Source organism: Opisthocomus hoazin, chromosome 2, assembly GCF_030867145.1.
Source record: "Opisthocomus hoazin isolate bOpiHoa1 chromosome 2, bOpiHoa1.hap1, whole genome shotgun sequence".
Lineage (NCBI taxonomy): Eukaryota > Metazoa > Chordata > Aves > Opisthocomiformes > Opisthocomidae > Opisthocomus > Opisthocomus hoazin.
The window spans coordinates 38603475-38622850 of record NC_134415.1 but is presented as its reverse complement, the minus strand read 5'-3'; the positions used below and the strand labels follow the sequence as shown (position 1 = coordinate 38622850).

General features: G+C 57.5%; 1 protein-coding gene across 1 annotated transcript; it reads right to left on the bottom strand.

Annotated features, from left to right (window-relative positions):
* Positions 1–71: 71 nt before the first annotated feature.
* PYGB (glycogen phosphorylase B) lies at positions 72–19196 on the bottom strand. Its single transcript, XM_009939942.2, has 20 exons — positions 18922–19196; positions 16546–16647; positions 14568–14646; positions 13616–13719; positions 12012–12143; positions 8888–8999; positions 7764–7846; positions 6674–6817; positions 6243–6335; positions 5969–6115; positions 5678–5841; positions 4944–5058; positions 4098–4199; positions 3813–3960; positions 3192–3250; positions 2713–2854; positions 2161–2368; positions 1595–1729; positions 1409–1475; positions 72–1151 (listed from the first exon to the last, which is right to left on the bottom strand). The coding sequence occupies exons 1-20, from the start codon at positions 19162–19164 to the stop codon at positions 999–1001; spliced, it is 2532 nt and encodes an 843-aa protein (XP_009938244.2). The 5' UTR covers positions 19165–19196; the 3' UTR covers positions 72–998.
* Between the last annotated feature and the right edge of the window lie 180 nt (positions 19197–19376).

Sequence of the window (19376 nt, the reverse complement as noted above, 5' to 3'; positions counted from 1 at the left end):
GGGAAGGCCAGCATGGCTTCAGGTTGCAACCTTGAACCCAGAGGTGTGGAGCAGTCACAAGTCAGCCCAAAGTCAAACCTGCAGGTGTTCTGCTTGTTTTAATGAGTTGGTGTCACACAGGGGAGTACTGGTGCAGTACACAGCGCTACGGGTGTTAAACTCTGACCCCAGCACTGGGAGGGACACATGGAACAGCATGACCCAGCTGTGGAGGGACGCAAGAGATGTGATATACGTGCAGCCTCTGGGTAGCACACAGCTGTGCCTGGAGAGCCGAGAACCTGCTTGGGGCTGATGGCAGCAGACACCCAGCTGGCAGTGGCAGGTACAACCCTCTCTATGCAGACATGGAGGCTAAAAATCCCTGTAGCAGCTTGGTTACTGGACTTTTAGTTAATAAAGAGGTATGGGAGGAGGCTACAGCAAGCTCCATGGCAAGGAAGTTGCTGACCCAGGCCCTCTCCTCCTTGTAGCACACGGTGTTTGATGTTGGTGCCTGCGCTGGGGCCAGCTGCTCTAATAGCCAGCCCAACCTTCTCTAGGTGTTACAGGGGAAGGGGGTGACCGGAAGGGCAGGCAGTGGCCTCTCCCTCCCCGGCTTTGACGAGGATGCAAGACAAGCTCTGTGGTGGCTGAACCTGCTTGTGGGGCAGGGTCAAGGAGGCCAGGCCAGCATGCATGCAGAAGGAGGGAGGAGGATTTAGTTGGAAAGGCATCGTTAAGTATGGAGCACAGCTGTGGAAGACTTATCCGTGGTCATCTCACTAAAAGCATTATGCAGCACATGCAGGCTGGATACATGGGTACAGACACAGAGTCCTTTCTCCTCTCCCCCAGCTTCTGTTCCCCAGTCAGGGCTCCTCCTCAGTGCATCCTTCTGCCCTCCTGCGGGAAAGGCCTTGCTTCTGCAGAGCTGAGCCCATCTGACTGGTGGTGAAGTGCAGGTGAGGCCTCCCGGGCTGGGAAGCCATCCCTCCTTCCTTCCCCCTGTGCTTGCATCAGTCCCGGGGGAGGTTGGGTGGGGGGATTTTTGTGGCAGATGGCTCCACGCCCCAGATCTCCCGGGCATACTCCATGATGGTCCTGTCACTGGAGAACTTGCCCGAGCATGCAATGTTCCTGATGACTTTCTTGGTCCACTGCCGGGGGTCCTGGGAAGAGGAAAGGCAGTGTCAGCAGTTGGTCCCTCGCCAGGCTCTGTCCCAGCTCACAGCCTGGCACGGCACCGGCTGCGCATGCTCCACGCTGGTTTAAACACTGGTGTGGGGCGGCAAAACCTGCCTCACGCCTACACGACATGGTGTCCGTGAGAAGACCTCCACGCTCATCCCAGCTCCCCCCGCCTCCCCGCTGCACCGCCACGGCGGAGGACCCCATCCCTCCCCACCCGGCAGCGGGCGGCTCTTACCATGAACAGCTGGTCCACCTGGCCTTGGCATTTAATGTAGGCCTCGTAGTCGGCGAACACCTTAAACCTGAAACCCAAAGCGGAGCGAGGAGGCCAGGGTTTGCCTCCTCCTGTGGGCAGGCAGGGCTCAGCCCCTGTGCAGGGGCACCCAGGCCCGCCGGGAAGGAGGTGTTCGCTAGGACTCACCTGTCGTGGTACATGAGCATGTTGACAACGTCCTTGAAGCAACCAGGGTCTCGAGGGGAGAAAAACCCGCTGCTGATCTGGTCGATGGCCTGCCGCAGCTCCGGCAGCCGCTCGTAGTACTCCCGGGCGTTGTACCTGCACCCAGGAGAGACGGACTGATGCTCTCCCCTGTGGCCCAGCAGATGGAGAGCGGGACCTGACGTGTCCAGGGCAGGGAGGGCAGGCCAGGACATCGTATGGCTCCCGAGTGCAGAGCTGTGTCCATCAGAGCACCCTGCCAGTGGTTCTGAGACCAGTCACGGTGCCCGAAATGCTTTATGCCCAGGATCACGTCCCTTTCACAGCCCCTGCGCTCTGGGTGAGCTGCCTGGGCTGCGTCCGTGATGGACCATCCACTGACCAGCCCAGGGCAGAGGCTGCCTCCAGCCCCTCTGCTTTTTTCTGCTCCAGATCTGCCCAGGGAGCAGGGTGTCCCTCCCAGAGATCGTGGCTCTCCCTGCCAGAGCTGGGACCCCTATCCCCCTCCGACAAGCCCTGGTACTCATTGGGCTCTCCCCAGCACCAACCCTTGGCGATCCAGGGCCTCCACATCCTCCACCCGCATGCCAAAGATGAAGAGGTTTTCTTCGCCTGCCTCCTCAGCCATCTCCACGTTGGCCCCATCCATGGTACCAATGGTGAGGGCCCCGTTCACCATGAACTTCATGTTGCCGGTGCCCGAGGCCTCCGTGCCGGCTGTGGAGATCTGCTGGGAGAGATCTGCCGCCGGGATCACTGCCAAGTGCAAGAGAGAGAGGTGTTACTGCTCGGCACACTGCAGCTTGCCATGACCGGGGCCCAGGACAGCAGCCTGGGCATCTGCTAGTGGCCCTGCTGGCCACAGCCTCAGCCCAAACAGCGTGGCTCTGTGGACAGAGCCAGGCTCAGCCCTGCCACAACCCCACGCAGCTGCTGTCACTCCTGCATGAAGCTGGCTGCCTGCCCTGGGTGGAGCCCTCAGGCCCTTCCTATGGCAGAGCCAGGTGACCTGCCATGAGAGCCTGTCAGGGCAATCAGTTTCTGGGCTCAGCTGGGACACGCCCAGCTCCTGACATGCCCTTACACGAAACCAGACGTACCTTTCTCAGCCAAGGATACCCGATAGTTCTCCAGGAAGATGACCTTGAGCCTGTCCCCCACATAGGGATCGTTGTTGACGACCTCACCGATGGACGTGATGAGTTTGATGATCATCTTGGCCATGTGGTAACCAGGGGCTGCCTGAAGAAGAGCAGCCCAGAAATGGTGAAGGCTTTTAAGGAAGGGAGAGCATGAGAGGTGCCAGTGCGGGTCCTCACTACCAGGAGAAGCTGGGGCTTGCCTCTGCTGTTCACATGGATCAGCAAAAACACCCTACTGGGAGAAGTCCTGAGCCATAGGGAAAGAGTAACGGGGCCTTGTTCAGTCTGATTAGTCCATGAAGGTGTTTCCTGAAGAGCCTGCCAGCAGACACAGCTGGCTAACCTACAGCAGGCCCGGCAAAGCCCCAGAAAGGGGACAGCACCTTCCCCGCATCCCCACTGAGCCATGCATGCACGGAGTCTGGAACGCACGTTACCTTTCCTCCGATCATAATAGTCCTGGGCACAAAGGATTTGGATGGATCACTTCTGATGCCTGGAAGAGCAAGGTGTAACACAACTGAAGTGAAGATGAACTAGACAGAGTTTACTGCGTGCATCAGAGATGGGCTGGGATCCCAGCCCATGTCACGTGGACACAGCAAACTTGCAGGACCCTGAAGCCCAACCAGACATCTGCTGGAGCTGTGCTTGGTGAAAATGGGCTGCAAAGTCCTCAGAGAACTACTCAAGCCAGCACGATGCAGAGCTCCACTGACTTGCCTCCCTTCAGGAATGGGCGGGGGCCCAAAACGTACACTGGGGAGTGGGATTTCAACTTGCACCAGGTTAGTCCTAGCACCTGCAGCACAGGTGTGTGGGTTACCTGGGCCCTGTGACCCAGCTGGGCTGGTGACGTGGGCTGCAAGCTTTTTCTCGGAGCTCTGGACAACCCTTCAGACACTCATGTCTTCCCTCCTGGAGAGAAGCCCCTCATGACAGGAGGGCAGAGCTTGGCTCAGGAGTCCTTGGCCACCAGCTGGCCTACTTTTACACAGGAACTCTGGCAGTGACAGGCTGGGGGACACCCCTTGCCTACCAGCCCAGGCAGGACTTACGGTTGTAGAGGGTGACAGCATGCAGGCAGTTCAACAGTTGCCGCTTGTACTCATGGATTCGCTTGACCTGAACATCAAACATGGACGAAGGGTTGATCTTGACCTTGTACTGCTCCTCCAGGTAGGCTGCAAACTTCAGCTTGTTCTCCTGGAAAGAAAATCTGATGAGGAACTAGCGTGGGTTCCCAGGCTTTGCGTCAGAAGTGAGTGTTTGCTGCTGGGATGTTCCTGGGAGCATGGTGCCTTCAGCTTTCCTCCCCCCACCCCATCCCCAGTGCACATTACCTGTTTGACTTTTGCCACATCCCTGATAAAAGCCTCGTTATTGATGTAATCCAGTAGCTTCTTCAGCTGGCTCAGATCCGTGATAAAGTCTTCCCCGATTTTCTAAAAGAACAAAGAGAGGGATGTCCCACCCGTGAGACACCTCACCCAGCCACAACTGTGCTTCCCCAACAGAGACGCCACAGTCCTGTTGGGAATTGGAAGAGGCGCTCTGGCCACGAAAAGGTGCACAGCCTCTTACGGCAAGGTTACTTCTCTCTGTCATCAGGGAGCCCAAAGGTACAGGCGAAACGGGGCACTTGCAAAAACCTGAGCAAGTCCCTCTCTCCCAGGGAGCTGTAGAGGGAGGATGTGTGCACATGTACCAGGGCTTCCTGGCAGCTGGAGAAACTGATGGGCAGGACATAAAGATACCGTTAAACGCAGGATGTTGTTCAGCTCTGGCATATCGCAGGGTGAAGCAAAAACCTTTGCTAAAGGGCCTGGTAAACAAAGGAGACGGAACTGGGGCTGGAGCTCCAGGAGAGCTCGTTTGTGCCTGTGAAGCTGAATGCTTTCGCAGACGCCCCGTTTCATGCACCATGGTACTGCCTGACAGGTTGCATGTAGCCACTGCGAGGGCAGGGAACCGGATCCAAATTTCTGCAGCTATTTTGGCCAACTCTCCATCACCGACTTCAAAGCCCAGCCAATCTCACACTAGACGTGCAACAGGCATGCTCCTTCCAGGCTGTCCTCACTCACACCCGGCCAGCGTCAGCCTCGGGTCTCAACAGACCACACGAAGAGGTGATCAGAAGCAAACGGATCACGCTCAGCCCCTCACTTCAGAGGCTTGGGACTCACCTCAGCAATAACGTCGGCCAGTCCCGGGTTGCACAGCAGGAGCCAGCGCCTCGGTGTGATCCCGTTTGTCTTGTTCTGAAACTTCTCCGGCTCCAGCTCATAGAAATCCTTGAACCTGGAACACCAGGGAGCTCTGAACCACCTGCCACCACCCACAGCTTCAGCCCTCTGTGCTCCTGACTCAGGGCAGTCTCTGGGGATCTCCCTGTAACAACCGTGAACTCTCCATGCTGCCCCTCAACCCCTTCCTCAGCCATAGAAACATAGAATGCTTTGGGTTGGAAAGGACCTTTAGAGGTCATCTAGCCCAAACCCCCTGCAGTGAGGTTGCTCAGAGCCCCGTCCAACCTGGCTTCAAATGTTTCCAGGGATGGGGCCTCCACTACCTCTCTGGGCAACCTGTTCCAGTGTTTCACCACCCTCATGATAAAAAATTTCTTCCTTATATCCAGTCTAAATCTACCCTCCCTTCGTTTAAAGCCATTACTCCTTGTTCTATCGCAACAGGCCCTGATGAAAATATTTTCCCCATAATGTCAAGGGTTTCACCAGCTCCAAAGGGAGATGAATTAGACCTTGCACACATGCGAATGAGATGGCCTCCCCAGCCTGCTATGCCCAGCAGGGCAACCAAAGCAGACCTTGACACCCGATGGCGCCAGCTAGCCCCCCAGGCTTGCAGGCAAAGCCCAGTGAGTGGAGAGGGTGCGTGCCTTGGGTGTCCCCCAACTCACACTGAGTTCTTCACAATGTCCGAGTGGATGCGGGCCACGCCGTTGACTGCATGGGAGCCAATCACACAGAGGTGCGCCATGTTAATACGTTTGCAGTCTCCTTCCTCGATCACCGACATCCTCCGGAGACGGTCAACGTCCCCTGGGTAGAGAGCTGCCACCCGCTGCAGGCAGGCAGAAAGAGGGACATTAGCGAGCCAGCCGCAGAGCCTGGGAACGTTCCCTTCCTAAAGGCAGCCAGATCAAGAACCCCCCGCGTTCCCACAGCCTGGGACCAGCCCAGTCCCTTACGTCCAGATGCATTTGGTTGAGGGCGTAAATGATGTCGAGGTGACGCGGCAGCAGCTTTTCAAACATGGAGACCGGCCAGCGCTCCAGGGCTTCAGGCAGCACCGTGTGGTTGGTGTAGGCACAGGTCCGTTTCGTGATCTCCCAGGCCTGCGTTACAGACAGCAAGTTAACGCACGCGTGCCCAGGCCAGGAGGAGAAAGAAAACCCTGCATGAGGACAGGACAGCAGCTCCTTCCCCTGCAAGGTTCGGCACGGGCCTCCCAGCTCTGCTTACCTTGTCCCAATCCACCTTCTCCACATCCACCAGGATCCGCATGAGCTCTGGGATGGACAGGGCGGGGTGGGTGTCATTTAGCTGAATAGCCACCTGCAACACAGACTTGCTAGGCTCAGACCTGGCAGTGACAGGACTGGGATGGCATCCCGCACGCATGGGGTTTGAGCGAGGGTCAGCCCCGAGCCTCTTCTCATGGTACGCATCCCAGAAACAGAGTCCCCAGGAACGGAGCTATTCAGCCTTTCCAAGTTTTGCTCTAAAAGGCAAGTTTTCCCTGGGAAAATAGGCCCAGAGCTCACCTGTTTTCCAACCCAAATTGCCAGGGTCTTTGTACATATGATCCCACTTGGTCCTGAGCATCCTGCTCTCCCTCATGACAGGCAGGTCTGGCTGAAAAGCCCCCGGACCCTCTCTGCCCACACACTCACCTTGTCTGGGAAGGTTTCAAAGCATGTTCTCACAGGGTCTCGACAGCCAAATTTGGAGGACTTAAAGCGGCGGATGATGTCTTGGAGGGTAGCAGCCACCACAAAGTACTCCTGTTTCAGCCGCAGCTCCTTGCCTTCAAAGAACTGCAAGTGGGGGGACCACAGCCATCAGCGCTGCAGCTGCCATCCCCAGCTGGCAGCCAAACCCCCTGGAGATGCTCCTATCCACACTGGTGGGCTTCCCAACAGGCCTCACAGGTTCAGCACCTCACTGGGGCAAACGTGGATGTTTCTCATAACTGCCTCTGATGGGGCAGCAGCTGTAGGGACTGACGAGGGGCTCAGCATCCCAAACAGCTGCCTCCAATGGGGAACAGAACTTGCAGCATCCGTGCTCCTCCTACAGAGCAAGCGCAGCTCCCTCCCTCACTGCTAGACCCTTTGCAGGATTTTTGGACCAAGGATTTTTGGAATCCCTGCAACAGCCAGGAGACAGTGTCTCTGGGCACACCAGCTGCATCCCATGCACACTACACATCACACCGGTCTATTTTAAAACACCAGCAGGAATGAGAGGGCAGGGGTAAAATGCGGAGATGAGCCTTCCCAGCACAGCTGCTAATCCATGACCAGACAGTGAGGGCTCTTCCCTTTTGGATCCGGTGCAGTGAGTGCATGGCCTGGGACAGTCCCTGCAGTGAGAAATCCCTTGAACTGGGGCTGGAAACGAGTCCCCGCCTCATGGCAGGGGAAAGGACAACTTACTTTTGCAAAGGGTGAGCCATGTAAATTGGCACCTGCCTTGAATTTGAAGGAGTAATATGTCTTCCCCTCCTTGCACCAGGGAAGGCATCAGCTATACAATATGGGCCAGACTCTGAGCTGCCATCAGTCAGCAGAGACCTTCTGGAGCCAGCAGAGCTGTGTCTCTTCACTGAGAATTATGGGGCCAACCTATTACATTAAGAATCCTCAAACCAGAACAATAAACAGCAGTGGCCACGACCTTCCCGTGCTTGCAAACAAGGCGGTACAACTACAGGGAGGATGATCCCCAGCAGCAGGAAAGAGAGGCAAGAGAGTGACTCACGTTGTCATTTGGGTACAGGACTCTGGATATGTTTTCTGCCAGGTTTCTGTCCAACACCGCCTCAATGTAGTCACCCACGTTGACTGCAGAAAGAGAGAAATACAGCTGTGGAGATTCAGGCAGGTCCCTGACACTGCGATTTTCCCTCTTCTCTTGCAGAGAGATTTGTAACAGGAAGATTCAGGCTGGTATTAATGAAATATGAATGGGAAGGTGCATGTGTGAAAGGCACCAGAGAGCCAGGAAGAGACTGGGTAAGAGAAAGGCACATCTCCATGCAGTTCCTCAAGCCACACATATCGGGAAGGACAGACAGAAACTGAAGACAGATAGCAGCAGAGAAGGCAAAAACAGGAAGCGAGTGACCAGCCATCATGCTTAAGGACTAAGGAGAAATGGGGCAGGGCAAAGAAGCACAAAGACTGCAATCACACTGAACTCCTAAAGGGTACAAAAGGCTCATCTGAAACCCAGCTCACAGCTGCCACTGAAGAATTGAGGAGACATTATGAGGACTCGAGAGCCATCACCCCTTGTCCCACACAAGTTCTCCTGGCAGGGCTGCTTGGACACACACAATCTGTGTTTGCTGGTAAGGAAGAATAAATCAAATCAGTCTAGTCAAAAACCTTCCCCTCCCATAACAGCCTAGCTCTGACATCTGGTACGTCAGCTGCTCTTCAGCACTACAATCTGAGCCTGAAAAATGCCCTAGAGAAGTCACATGGAGCCCCAAAGGAAACCAACAGTAAGGTGGGCTGTGCTGTTCTTTTCCTTCAGCACTAAGGGAAGATGCTGCAGGGTGACAACCCTCCATGGTGAGTGTGGGTTTGCAGCTCATTTGGTGATGTGGGGAACGCAGTGGCAGGTGGTCTGTCACTTGGGGAAGGCAGAGGTAGGTTTCAAGAGCACGATCAGCCTGATGGGGATGGGAGCAGGACGGACGGGTGTCCTGGTGCATGAGGGCTCTGGAAGCAGTTGGAGGTAGTGCAGTCCACGGATGCGCACCCAGCGCTGTGTTTTGGAGGTAGCCAGGAGGTGTGGATAAAGCAGGCCAGGTGCTATGCACACAGAAACAACCACATCCCAGCCTGACCAGAAGAGCGTCGAGGGACAGCACTTACACTCTTGGAGGTTGAAGTCATTGGGTGCTTTTGCAGACCACAGCCTCATGGTGTTCACAGTGTTGTTCTTGTACCCGGGCACTGGCGTGTCGTAAGGCATAGCAAGGACAACCTGCAGAAGAACAGTATTCCCCTCTGATTAGCAGCACGGTGGCCTCAGAGAAGGTGGGAAAGTGGCTGAAACCTCTACAGGAAGAATCCAGAGGACAAAGACAGCTCCTGGCTGTGGTAAGGATCTCACCCCACTAAAACACACCTGCTGAGCTTCACAGATTTCCCTGCATCATGGGCACTTCGAGCACCCACTGGCAAAGCATTAAGAGCAGAAGCAGAACTGTTTGGAGCTTTCACTGACAAACTGGAGTTACAAGCCCATCAAGGAAACTAAGAGAGATGCAAGCAACCTGCTGACCTTCCTATACCAACAGGTGTGCCTATTAGTTATTCACCAGCGCATCGCAAACATCCTCACCTGGCCACCGCGACTCCATCTGTGCTGTGGTCGGGCCAGGGCAGCTGGGACCTTTGTGTTTCCATCTGGGATGAACTCCACAGCCTGAATCCTGCCGGTTAGCCTTCCGCAGCCTGCCAGGACCAAACCCTACCACCACAGCACCAATCCCAGAGCAATTCACCCAGTGGCCAAGGTTTGTTGAACCTGTCTGGGTAAATCCACCAAGATCTCCAGCGCCCAAACTGAAGGTGAGTGCAAAACTATTAGTGCAGCCTACGGATGATGCTTAAGCATCAGGATGCTGCACACACGGCTAGAGGGAGTAACACTGGGGCTCCCAGCTCAGATTACACTAGCCAGGCAAGGCTTCCAAGCTTGTGTGCTCCAGCTCGCTGCTGTGCCAACATCTGCATGCCTCCAGACCTGCCGAGCAGCAAGGCAAGGCACCCCACAGAATGACAGAATGACAGAATGGGAGGGGTTGGAAGGGACCTCTGTGGGTCATCTAGTCCAAGCCCCCTGTCGAAGCAGGGTCACCTACAGCAGGCTGCACAGGACCGCGTCCAGGCGGGTCTTGAATATCTCCAGAGAAGGAGACTCCACAACCTCCCTGGGCAGCCTGTTCCAGTGCTCCATCACCCTCAAAATGAAGAAGTTCTTCCTCATGTTCAGATGGAACTTCCCATGCTTCAGTTTGTGCCCGTTGCCCCTTGTCCTGTCGCTGGGCACTACTGAAAAGACTTTGGCCCCATCCTCCTGACACCCACCCTTCAGATATTTAGAAGCATTTATAAGGTCCCCTCGCAGCCTTCTCTTCTTCAGGCTAAACAAGCCCAGCTCCCTCAGCCTCTCCTCGTAGGGCAGATGTTCCAGTCCCCTCATCATCCTCGTAGCCCTCTGCTGGACTGACTCCCTGACCTCTGCCTGGAACAAAGAGGCTGAGGGCTTACGCCAGCAGAGCTGAACGACGCTTGCAGAGCAAGGCCCTGATCCTGCAGCATGGAGCCTGGGCTGCCTCTCTGGTGCTGGCGAAAGGAGCCAGCACCCTCCTGAACAAGTCAGTGTGCACTGGCATGACAGCCCGGCAGCCAGGGGCTGTCCCCAAGCAAAGATGTGAGAGGCAGGAGAGAACTGAAGGAGCTGTGCTCACAGGGCAGGGAAAACCCAGGCAGATCAGCATGCTGGCCCTGAACAGCCTCTTCGTGCTGGCATCAGCAACACCTCCCCTCGGGGGAGAATCAGCAAGAGCTCAGGCTCTCAAAGCTGCTATTACCAGCTCCGAACAAGGAAGCAGGCAGAAAGCCTGCCCTGCCTGAGCCACGGGACTGGGGCACGCATCACGTGAACTGAACGATGCTATATTTGGAGACTGCGTCTTTGGCTTTTTTGAGCCTTTCCAACTTGTTCCCTTAACGGCACTATCTGAAAATCCATGTCCTTGCAGGAAGCAGTGTTTCCACTGCGCTGCTTGGGATCCCTGAAACCCCCGACTGCTGCCAGGGTCAGAAGAGGAGCACACTGAAACACAATGGCACTCGGTCCTCAGGTGGATGTCTGCTTCCCCAGAGAGCTCTGGCATGGTGCCTCCACGCTGTTCACGGGGCCGTGGTGTTGAAGCCCTGCACTGTCTGTGTCCTGGGTAATGGCCAAGGTCACTGCACAGCCTTCGACAACCAGGGTCCCTGCTAAAAGACCTGGTTTATTTCTCCTCTGAGCGGGCCCAGGCAACTGCAGCTGAGCTTCAGTTCTTGGTGCTGAAGAGGATGGCTTGGCTTTATGCCTGTGCGCTCCTCGGATGGACAGAGCTGGCTCATCAGGCTGAGACCCTTGAACATCATGGGAACAAGGCTAGGTTATGTCCCTGAATCCCAGAGAAATTCATAGTCCTTCCTTCCTCTACCCTGGGCAGTGCTTAGACAGGAGAGGCTGAAACAACTTCAATCCTCTTAATAAATCTGTGCCTCTTTAAAGCTTGCCTTCCCCAGCTGAGACTGGAATGCATTTGCAACACAGCAGCCTGTGCTCTGAGCAGAGACGTGCTCCTGAAGCACAGCACTACTTCCCCAGCCGTGGGAGGCTGAAGAAGCGTTTGCTCCCCACAATGCCACAAAACAAGGCCTCCAGACAGACTGGAGACTTGAAACCATGCCTCCAGCCTCCCCTGACAGCACTTTACCCATCAGGCAGGTCTGGGAAAGAGGAACTTGCTCTGACCACGGGAGTTAAACGCCCACAGGATTACTCCATGGCCACCCTACGAGACGAATCTCCACTCACAGCAGCAGCGCCAGAACCACCTGCAAAACTACTGGGTTTGAGTGAGCGGTAGCCAGGAGCAGTGCGGAAGGAGCCTAGCACAGCTGCCAGGGATACAGTCCTCCTCCTACACAAATCCATGCAGGACTGCAGGGCTTCACCCTGGAGATTAGCAGAGAAGGAGGCCCCAACTGATATGAAGCTACAGCTGTGACTGAACATCATTCCTCTTCTTCCTCAAATCCTGCTGCAGCTGTAGCCAACAAAGTCACCTCCAGAATCGCAAGGGTAGCAGAGAGAGTTTTGCCAGACCGGGAGAGAAGCAAAGTCTGACCAGCTCAGCGACGGACTCTCCCCCTGCGCGTTACCCTGGCCCATCCTCCTCTAGTCCAGCACGGAGACAGATGCTGGTACCTGGGTGTCGATCCACTTCACGCCCTCGGGGGTGTGATCCACGCGGCCGTAGAAGTGCACGGGGAGCATGTACTCTGGGCGAGCTTTCTCCCAGGGATTGCCGTAGCGCAGCCAGTCATCGGCCTCCTCCACCTGCAAGAGGCAAACGGAGTTCAAGCGATGGCTTGCGTCTCCAAGCGAAGGCTAAACCAGGCTCTCCGAAGGGAGGCCAGCTTAAAAGCAAAGCTTTAGTAAGCTGGCTTTAAAAACGGATACACAGAGGCCTCTAGAGGACAGCTGGGCTTTTCGAAACCTGGATGACTACATCCCGGCTGGTAGAAAGAAATCAGCCTCTATGTGATTTGCGGACCTGTACAGTTTAAACCATCCAAACTGCACGGAGCCCTGCAGTCAGTCTGTCTCGAGGGCTTTACAACCAGTTTGACCATGATAGCGGGGTATGTGGGATGTGGTTCCCTAGAAGCCCACCGGTGCCGTTCCTGGCCACGAACCACCTCGTGTAACCCGTCTTGCTGTCTGCTCTGCCCTCCACCAGAGAGGACTTCTCCTCTCTGCTCACAACTGCACTGACGGGAGTGAAGTGAATGCAGCAGAGCCACCGAGGCGGATGTGCACCAGCAACCAGAGGGGCTGAGGCACTGGGAGAGGTGCTCTGTGCCTGCAGGCACTTCTCTGCCAGGCACGGGGCAGGCCAGAGCCACAACCCAGCATCACCACCACCCCTGCTCTTTTTTCAGTAACATTAAGCCAGTTGCAGTGGATGCTTTTTTCCCCTGTTTTCACCATTTGTAGCGCCCAGCATTGCAGCTTCTTTGTGGGCAAGGAGGGAAAAACAGCCCTCAAACCTCTCACCCTTCCTAACTTATGGAGAGCTATTCTAGGGGGACAAAAGGTCCTTTATGCTCAGAAGCAAGGCAAGTCTCCTAATGGAAACCATTTCCAGGCATACACTAGGGATGCACAGGCATAACCTGCCAGCTTGGGGCAGTTTTTTAGCCTGTTTTCACTTGCAAAATATTATGATCATTAATGCTACAGGAGAGTCCCTGTTTAAGCTCCTGCTGCCAGTCTCCCAGGGAACTCGCAGGAGCAGCAGCACCCCAGGCACCTGCACGTGTTCCATCATGTTCAAGTCCATCCTCCACCAGACACCTTCTTTAGGTGTTTAGCCACGTCTCCGTCCTCAGCCTGACTCCTTGTCCGCTCACCGCCAGGCTGGGTGGGACTCTCGGGTTGCTGCAGCTGTGTCGTGGAGCCCCGGGCAGGGAGACCTCTGGCCCCAGCCATGCCCTGCGGCCTGAGCTCCAACACCATCTCGCCGGGTTGGTCACCGGCGTGGACAAGCTGGCACATGTCCCCGGGTGAGTGCCTGCCGCACACGCACACCGCCGCCCCCATCACTGCTCTTTGCTCAGGCGGTCAGAGCCCTGGGGTCAGCACAAGCGGTGGGAAGTGACACCGCCTGTGGCACCAGGTGACGGGCCCAAACGCGCAATTTACGAACGGCCCAAGGCACCGCAGTGCCGTTTGTGTGGCCACAGAGAGAGGTGGGCACTGCAGCATGAACCCGAAGGAGAAAGGGTGACTGGAGTCTGCCAGTGTACCTGCCAGCCGTCGACGATCTTCTGATTGAAGATACCGAACTCGTAGCGGATGCCGTAACCATAAGCCGCCAGCCCCAGCGTGGCCATGGAGTCCAGGAAGCAAGCTGGAAGAGCAGAGCATGGTCACGCTGCAAGGAACCTCACACCTCGCTTGCTGCGCCTGCTACGGCATGCTGAGCACGAGGGTGAGGAGCTGCCACAACCAGCACCGCTGGAAACATCTATTGCTCAGAGGAAATCCCCGTGCAGCAGGGACAGAGGGGACAGCCTGCAGCAGGACCCCATGCACGTCCTGCCAAGCCACCACAAACACCCCAACGTTGCTGGTGACAAGGACAGGTCACCAAAAACCCAAATCCAGCCTTGTCGCAGTGAGAGGTCTTGTAAACTTGCCAGAGGTGCCCACGCCTTGCTCTAAGCCTGGCTGCCCGGTAAAGGAGGGCTTCTGACCCCGACTCGCTGCCCCACCACCCACTTCGCTATTATCACTTTCAAAGCAAACCCTTCCAGCCCTCAGTCCGGGGCAGCTCTGGTAAGGATCAGCCCCGGCATTTCCTCCACGTTGGGGAGCTCTCATCTCCAGCAGAGTCCCGTGGGACAGGCGGACTAAAATAGCAGCCAACAATCTGCCTACGCGAGAGCTGCTGGGGCGCCTCCGCAAAGCGAGAGGTTTCACAGGGGAGGTGAGGAGAGAGGCTCCAGCCAGCCCATTTCAGCGCAGCCCTGCCTGCTGCGCTGCAGACCACGCAGCCACGTCTCCTGGATGCTCTCACTGGGGAGGGCTCGTCTCTGGCCAGCCAGGAGCAGGCAGGAGGGCACCACGCTGCTGGAGGGCTGCGGGGTGGGCGCGGGCTGAGGTCTGCACGCTGTCCCGCCGCGGTGCCTCCAGACAAGCCACCCTCCGTCCCCGCGTGCTCTGCCTGAGGAGGGAGCTCCCCTCTCCCCATGTTACCTGCCAGGCGGCCCAGGCCTCCGTTTCCCAGCCCAGCATCTTCTTCGATTTCTTCCAGCTCCTCCAAGTCCAAACCCAGCTATCGGGGAAAGAGCCACAGCAGAACACGTCAGCACCCGAAGCCCATGCCCTGGGGCTGCTCTCCGGGGAGGGCAAACACGCATCCCGAAACAACCCACGCCACGGGAAATTAAACCTGCAGGAGTCTTTGCACCCTCCCACCTTCCCTTCCTCACAAAGCAGCTCACCAGCCCCTGGTCCCCGGGCAGCCCAATTAATTGGAAAACAATTTAGCCCATCATCAAACGTCGCTTTCCCACGAACTAGGTTTCCTTAGAGACCTCAAACAAAACACTGGTCTCCTGGCAGGCCCTCACGTCAGGAGGCCCTTCCACCGAGCTCGCTGCTGGAGACAGGATGGCGAATGGCCAAGCCAGCGGGCAAGGGACCGCCGAATCCTGCCTGGGTACGTGTGCCGCCCCTCTGCTCGTGCCCACCCAGTCCTTGAGGAAGGGCACGACCACGCTGGCAGCCGGTTACTGCAGCGCTCGCCATTACGCTCCGTGCCTCCCCGCATCCCGCCCAGCCCACCACCGAGCTCCTTGGCTGCAGTCCACGGCTGGAAGTGGTTGTCTGCTCTGCTGCATCTCTTGGGCCATTTGTTCTCCAGCCCGGGGGCTGCTGCCGGATGAAGGCTGAGCGTGCCAGCAGCAAGGACACTCCAGGACTCCAGAGATGCTGCCTCTCAGAGGGCAGCAGTATCTCACCCCGGTGGCACAGGGGGCAGGGGGGAGTCAGGCCGACACCATGGCTGCTCCCCAAACCGCTCTCCCAGTGCTTGAGCGGTCTGCAGCCACAAGCTGGGGAAGCCTCGTGGACACTGTGACGGGGTCACGAAAACTGAGGCGAGTTCTCTCAGTGACAGAGCCATGCTGGAGACGAGACCTCCTACCCCAGCTGGCCACCAGCCGTGACGAGCTCCACATGTCGGAGGCTACAGCGAGGGAAGCCTCCACTCGCACGCCAGGCCAAATCAGCGTGTGGAAAATGCCTTGCAAAGGGACTTGAGGATCCTCTCTGAAAAAAACCAGCCTGCCCTCCGAGGCACGACACCGTGGAGAGGAAACGTGTCAGGTCCCTCCCTGGAAATCCTCTCCCATCCCTCGGCAGGGAAAGTGCCGGCCAGGACGTTTCCTCAGCAATCACAGCACCTTACTTTGAGAGACAGTGACAGAGCCCAGCTTCTGCCTGGAAGTGTAACTTGGATCAATCCGGTAGCACGAGGGGGAAGAGGAGGGGGAAAATAAAGCTTTTGGGTGAGAGAGCCCAAAAACTCTGTCAAAAAGGTAACTGTTCTGCTGCAGGGATGGCTGCAAGCCTAAGTAACCATGGCCTTGCGTTTGTGATTGCCTTGGTGGTACTCAGCTGTGGTTTCTTCCAGTTTGAACTCATCCGATGACATTTTAATTAAAACAAACAATTTCCCTCCTTTCTTCCTTCCCAGTGATTCACTTTCATCTGGCAGCACTGCTGCACGGCCTTGTGTACCTGCAAGTGTGAGCTGTAATTTGGTGTTTTCGTGCTTCGGTTTCCCCTTCTGGCCCGGCCTCCCCCATTAGACTACGTCTCCCGCGATGAGCCATCATCTCTCCCAGGTCCGGAAAGCTACTTGCGGCCTGGGAGTCCCTAGCCTTGTGGGATACTGGCTGTTGCTTTCTGGATCCTCTTCTGGATTTTCCAAGCCACTACAGGAAAACAGTGGTTTGAGAAAACCATGCTCCAGCTCTCAAGCAACCCTAAGGTCCCCCCGTGGTCTTCTCTAGGGGATGAAAAACACTAACAGAGAGCCAAGCCTCACTTCGTCTCGTCAAAATAACACATCCTTGGGAGGAAGCCCTGGGAAATAAAGACACCCATCCCTCCGCGTGGAAGAGTTTGGCCAGTTCCTCAGGGAGACCCCAGTACCCCAAGACTTCACCTGGTAAATGGCTTCGTCGCAGGCGTTCTGCAGGCCCAGGTTCACCATGGTGTTCTGCAGGGTGCGGCCCATGTAGAACTCCAGGGACAGGTAGTAAATGCGCTGGGGAGGCAAAGCAAGACGCTTAACACACAGCACAGCACTTGCCTTTCGCCAAAGTCACTTAGAATCAAGAGCAGACCCAAGCGCTTTCCAGAGCAGGGATGTCTTCCCAAACCGTCTCTTGGCGCCTGCTCCCGAGCACCACGCACCGCAGTTTGTTTGTCGAAGGATCTCGCGCGGGACGCGAGCCAACCCTCTGCCACGCATCCCCCTGCCAACAGCCTTCTATAGAAAAACCTCGTTGCCCGTCAAGTGTTTCCCTAATTAACTTAGGGCAAGAATTATCTAGGATGCTGAACAGTGTATTTATACACTGACAAGCTCAGCTGAGGTGATGCTTACGCTGGGCTTTTAAAGTTTTCCCGTGCCAAGCTGAAGCTGATCCAGAGCCTGCCGAAAGCCGGCCGCGCGAGCCCCCTGCCCTGCTCACGCCGGCCGGGTGCAGGGCCAGGCCCCCCCTTTTCCTGCTAGTGATTCTCCAGCGCGCCAACCGCACGGGTCCTCCTCTCCTCCCCGCGGTAAGTTCCTGTTGAACGAACAGAAAGTCCCATGGGTGCCAGGGTTCCCGGCACAGCCCTGCGTGACAGGCTGCTCGGCGGTCACCTTCCCAGTTCCCGAGGAGCCACGCCTGTGCCACGGACGCGAGTGAAAGCCTGTTTGCGGCACGAGAAGCGGGCTGCGCAGACCTCTGTCCCCGCTTGGATTTATCGCTATAGATACTGTAATAAGCAGACAGGAATTTTCAGCGGAGCAATAGCCTGACTTTAAATTGTGCTTCCCCTTGAGTCTCCTCCCTTCATAGCTGGGCTCTTTCCCCGCTACCCTCGGGACACGCTAAGCAGGAGGATTACCCGCTCTGCCACCTCCGCCGGGAGCCAGAAAGGGTCCGTCTGTCCCTTGGGGCTCATGGGAAAGACTGAAAGCGCCGCACAGTTGAATAAAGGCTCTGCTCCTTTCAGTCTCCTGCAGGGATGCGTTTCTAGGGAAAAATCTAAGCACCGGGGCCAGTCAGCAAACCTGCGCCAAGCTCCTCGTAGCCTTCGTGGGATCTGCGCAATCCCTTCTGTTAGCGCAACAATACGGATCAGAGCGTATTTACGTGAGTAAGGATAAAAAGGCCGGCGTAACTCCCAGCGTGTGCGCAGCCGTACCGGCGTGAAAGTGCAGTTTGTTTCTCCTGCCAAGGCAATACTCACAACCCCGAGAACAGAGCTGACTGGAGGAGGCCGCCGCCTGCACGCTGGGAAGGTATCTGCCTTCTCCAGCGCGCACCTTCCCCCTGGGGCGCTCCGGTTAAGTCTGGATTGGCCCTTAATTCGAAAGGCTTAGGGCTGAATAAAGTCCTGCAGACCCCAACACCTCCAGCACCGCCGTCCTGACTTGACAAGCGGGGAGGAGAGGGGGGAGCAGGCCCTCACTCTGCTCCAGAGGGCACGTGAGCATCCAAGTACCCCGGGAGCCACCAGTTCCCAAGGGCTTGGCAACCTAGGAGAGCTTGTCTGGTTCGTACGAGGCAAGAAACTCCTCTCCATTCTCGGAGCCAAGCTGCCTGCAGGCCCTGCGGGAACAAAGCCAGGACATGGCTGCGCTGAGGCATGTGCTGAGACCTGGAGGTGACGATGCCCACCGGGGACACCACTGTGGTGGTGCGAGTGCAGGGCACGGCTGCAGTGAAGTGTGCAGAGGAGCCGGCAGCAGCGAGGAGAGAGGATGCAGCCACGACCGGGCGTGGGGGCTCACAGTCATGGGGATGCCAGAGGGGGGACGCGGCACAGCAAGGCTCGTCGGGACAGGGCTGCAAAGGAGCCATGGGGACATGGCCATGGCAAGATGTGCGTGAGGGACACAGCCGGGGCAAGGCCTGTGGGGACGAAGCCATGGTAAGGTGCAGGTGAGGGACATGGCCATCGCGATGCCCACGAGGACGAAGCCATGGTCAGGTGCACAAGGGACACAGCCATCGCGATGCCCAGGGGGACAAAGCCATGGCAAGGTGCAGGTGAGGGACATGGCCATGATGATGCCCACGAGGACAAAGCCATGGTGAAGTGCACAAGGGACACGGCCATCGCGATGCCCAGGGGGATGAAGCCATAGCGAGGTGCAGGTGAGGGACACGGCCATGGCGATGCCCACGAGGACGAAGCCACAGTGAGGAGCACAAGCGACACGGCCATGGCAAGGAGCCACAGCTGCGGTGACGCCCCAGCAGACGCAGCCACGGCGGGGTGCGCGCGAGGGACAAGTCCATGGGGATGCCCGGCCGGGGCTCACCTTGGGGTCCCGCTCGTAGTAGTGCTGCTGGGTGCGGATCCAGCGCCCGACCAGGTGGTCGCGCACCGTGTGGGCCAGCGCGAAGTAGTAGTCGCGGGGGGTGGCGACGTTGCGGTCCTTGACGAGGGTGAAGTGGAGGTGGCGGTTGAAGCTCTTGCGCACCTCGGCCACGTCCCCCAGCCCCGCGATCCCCCGCACGCTGATCTGCTTCCGCCGCTCCCCGTCGCTCAGCGGCGCCGCCATCCCGCCGCCGCCGCGCCGCCCGCCTCTCCCGGCCCCGCCGCCCGCCTCTCCCGGCGCCGCTGCCCCTCCTGCCGCAGCCGGGGACGCGGCCGCCGCGCCTGCGCCTCCACCGCCCGCGGTGAGCCCGAGCCCCGCCCGCTGGCGCCCGGCCCGGCCCCCGGCGAGGGGAGCGCCCGCCCGCCCACCTCCGGGCCGGCCCCGCAGCGCCGGGG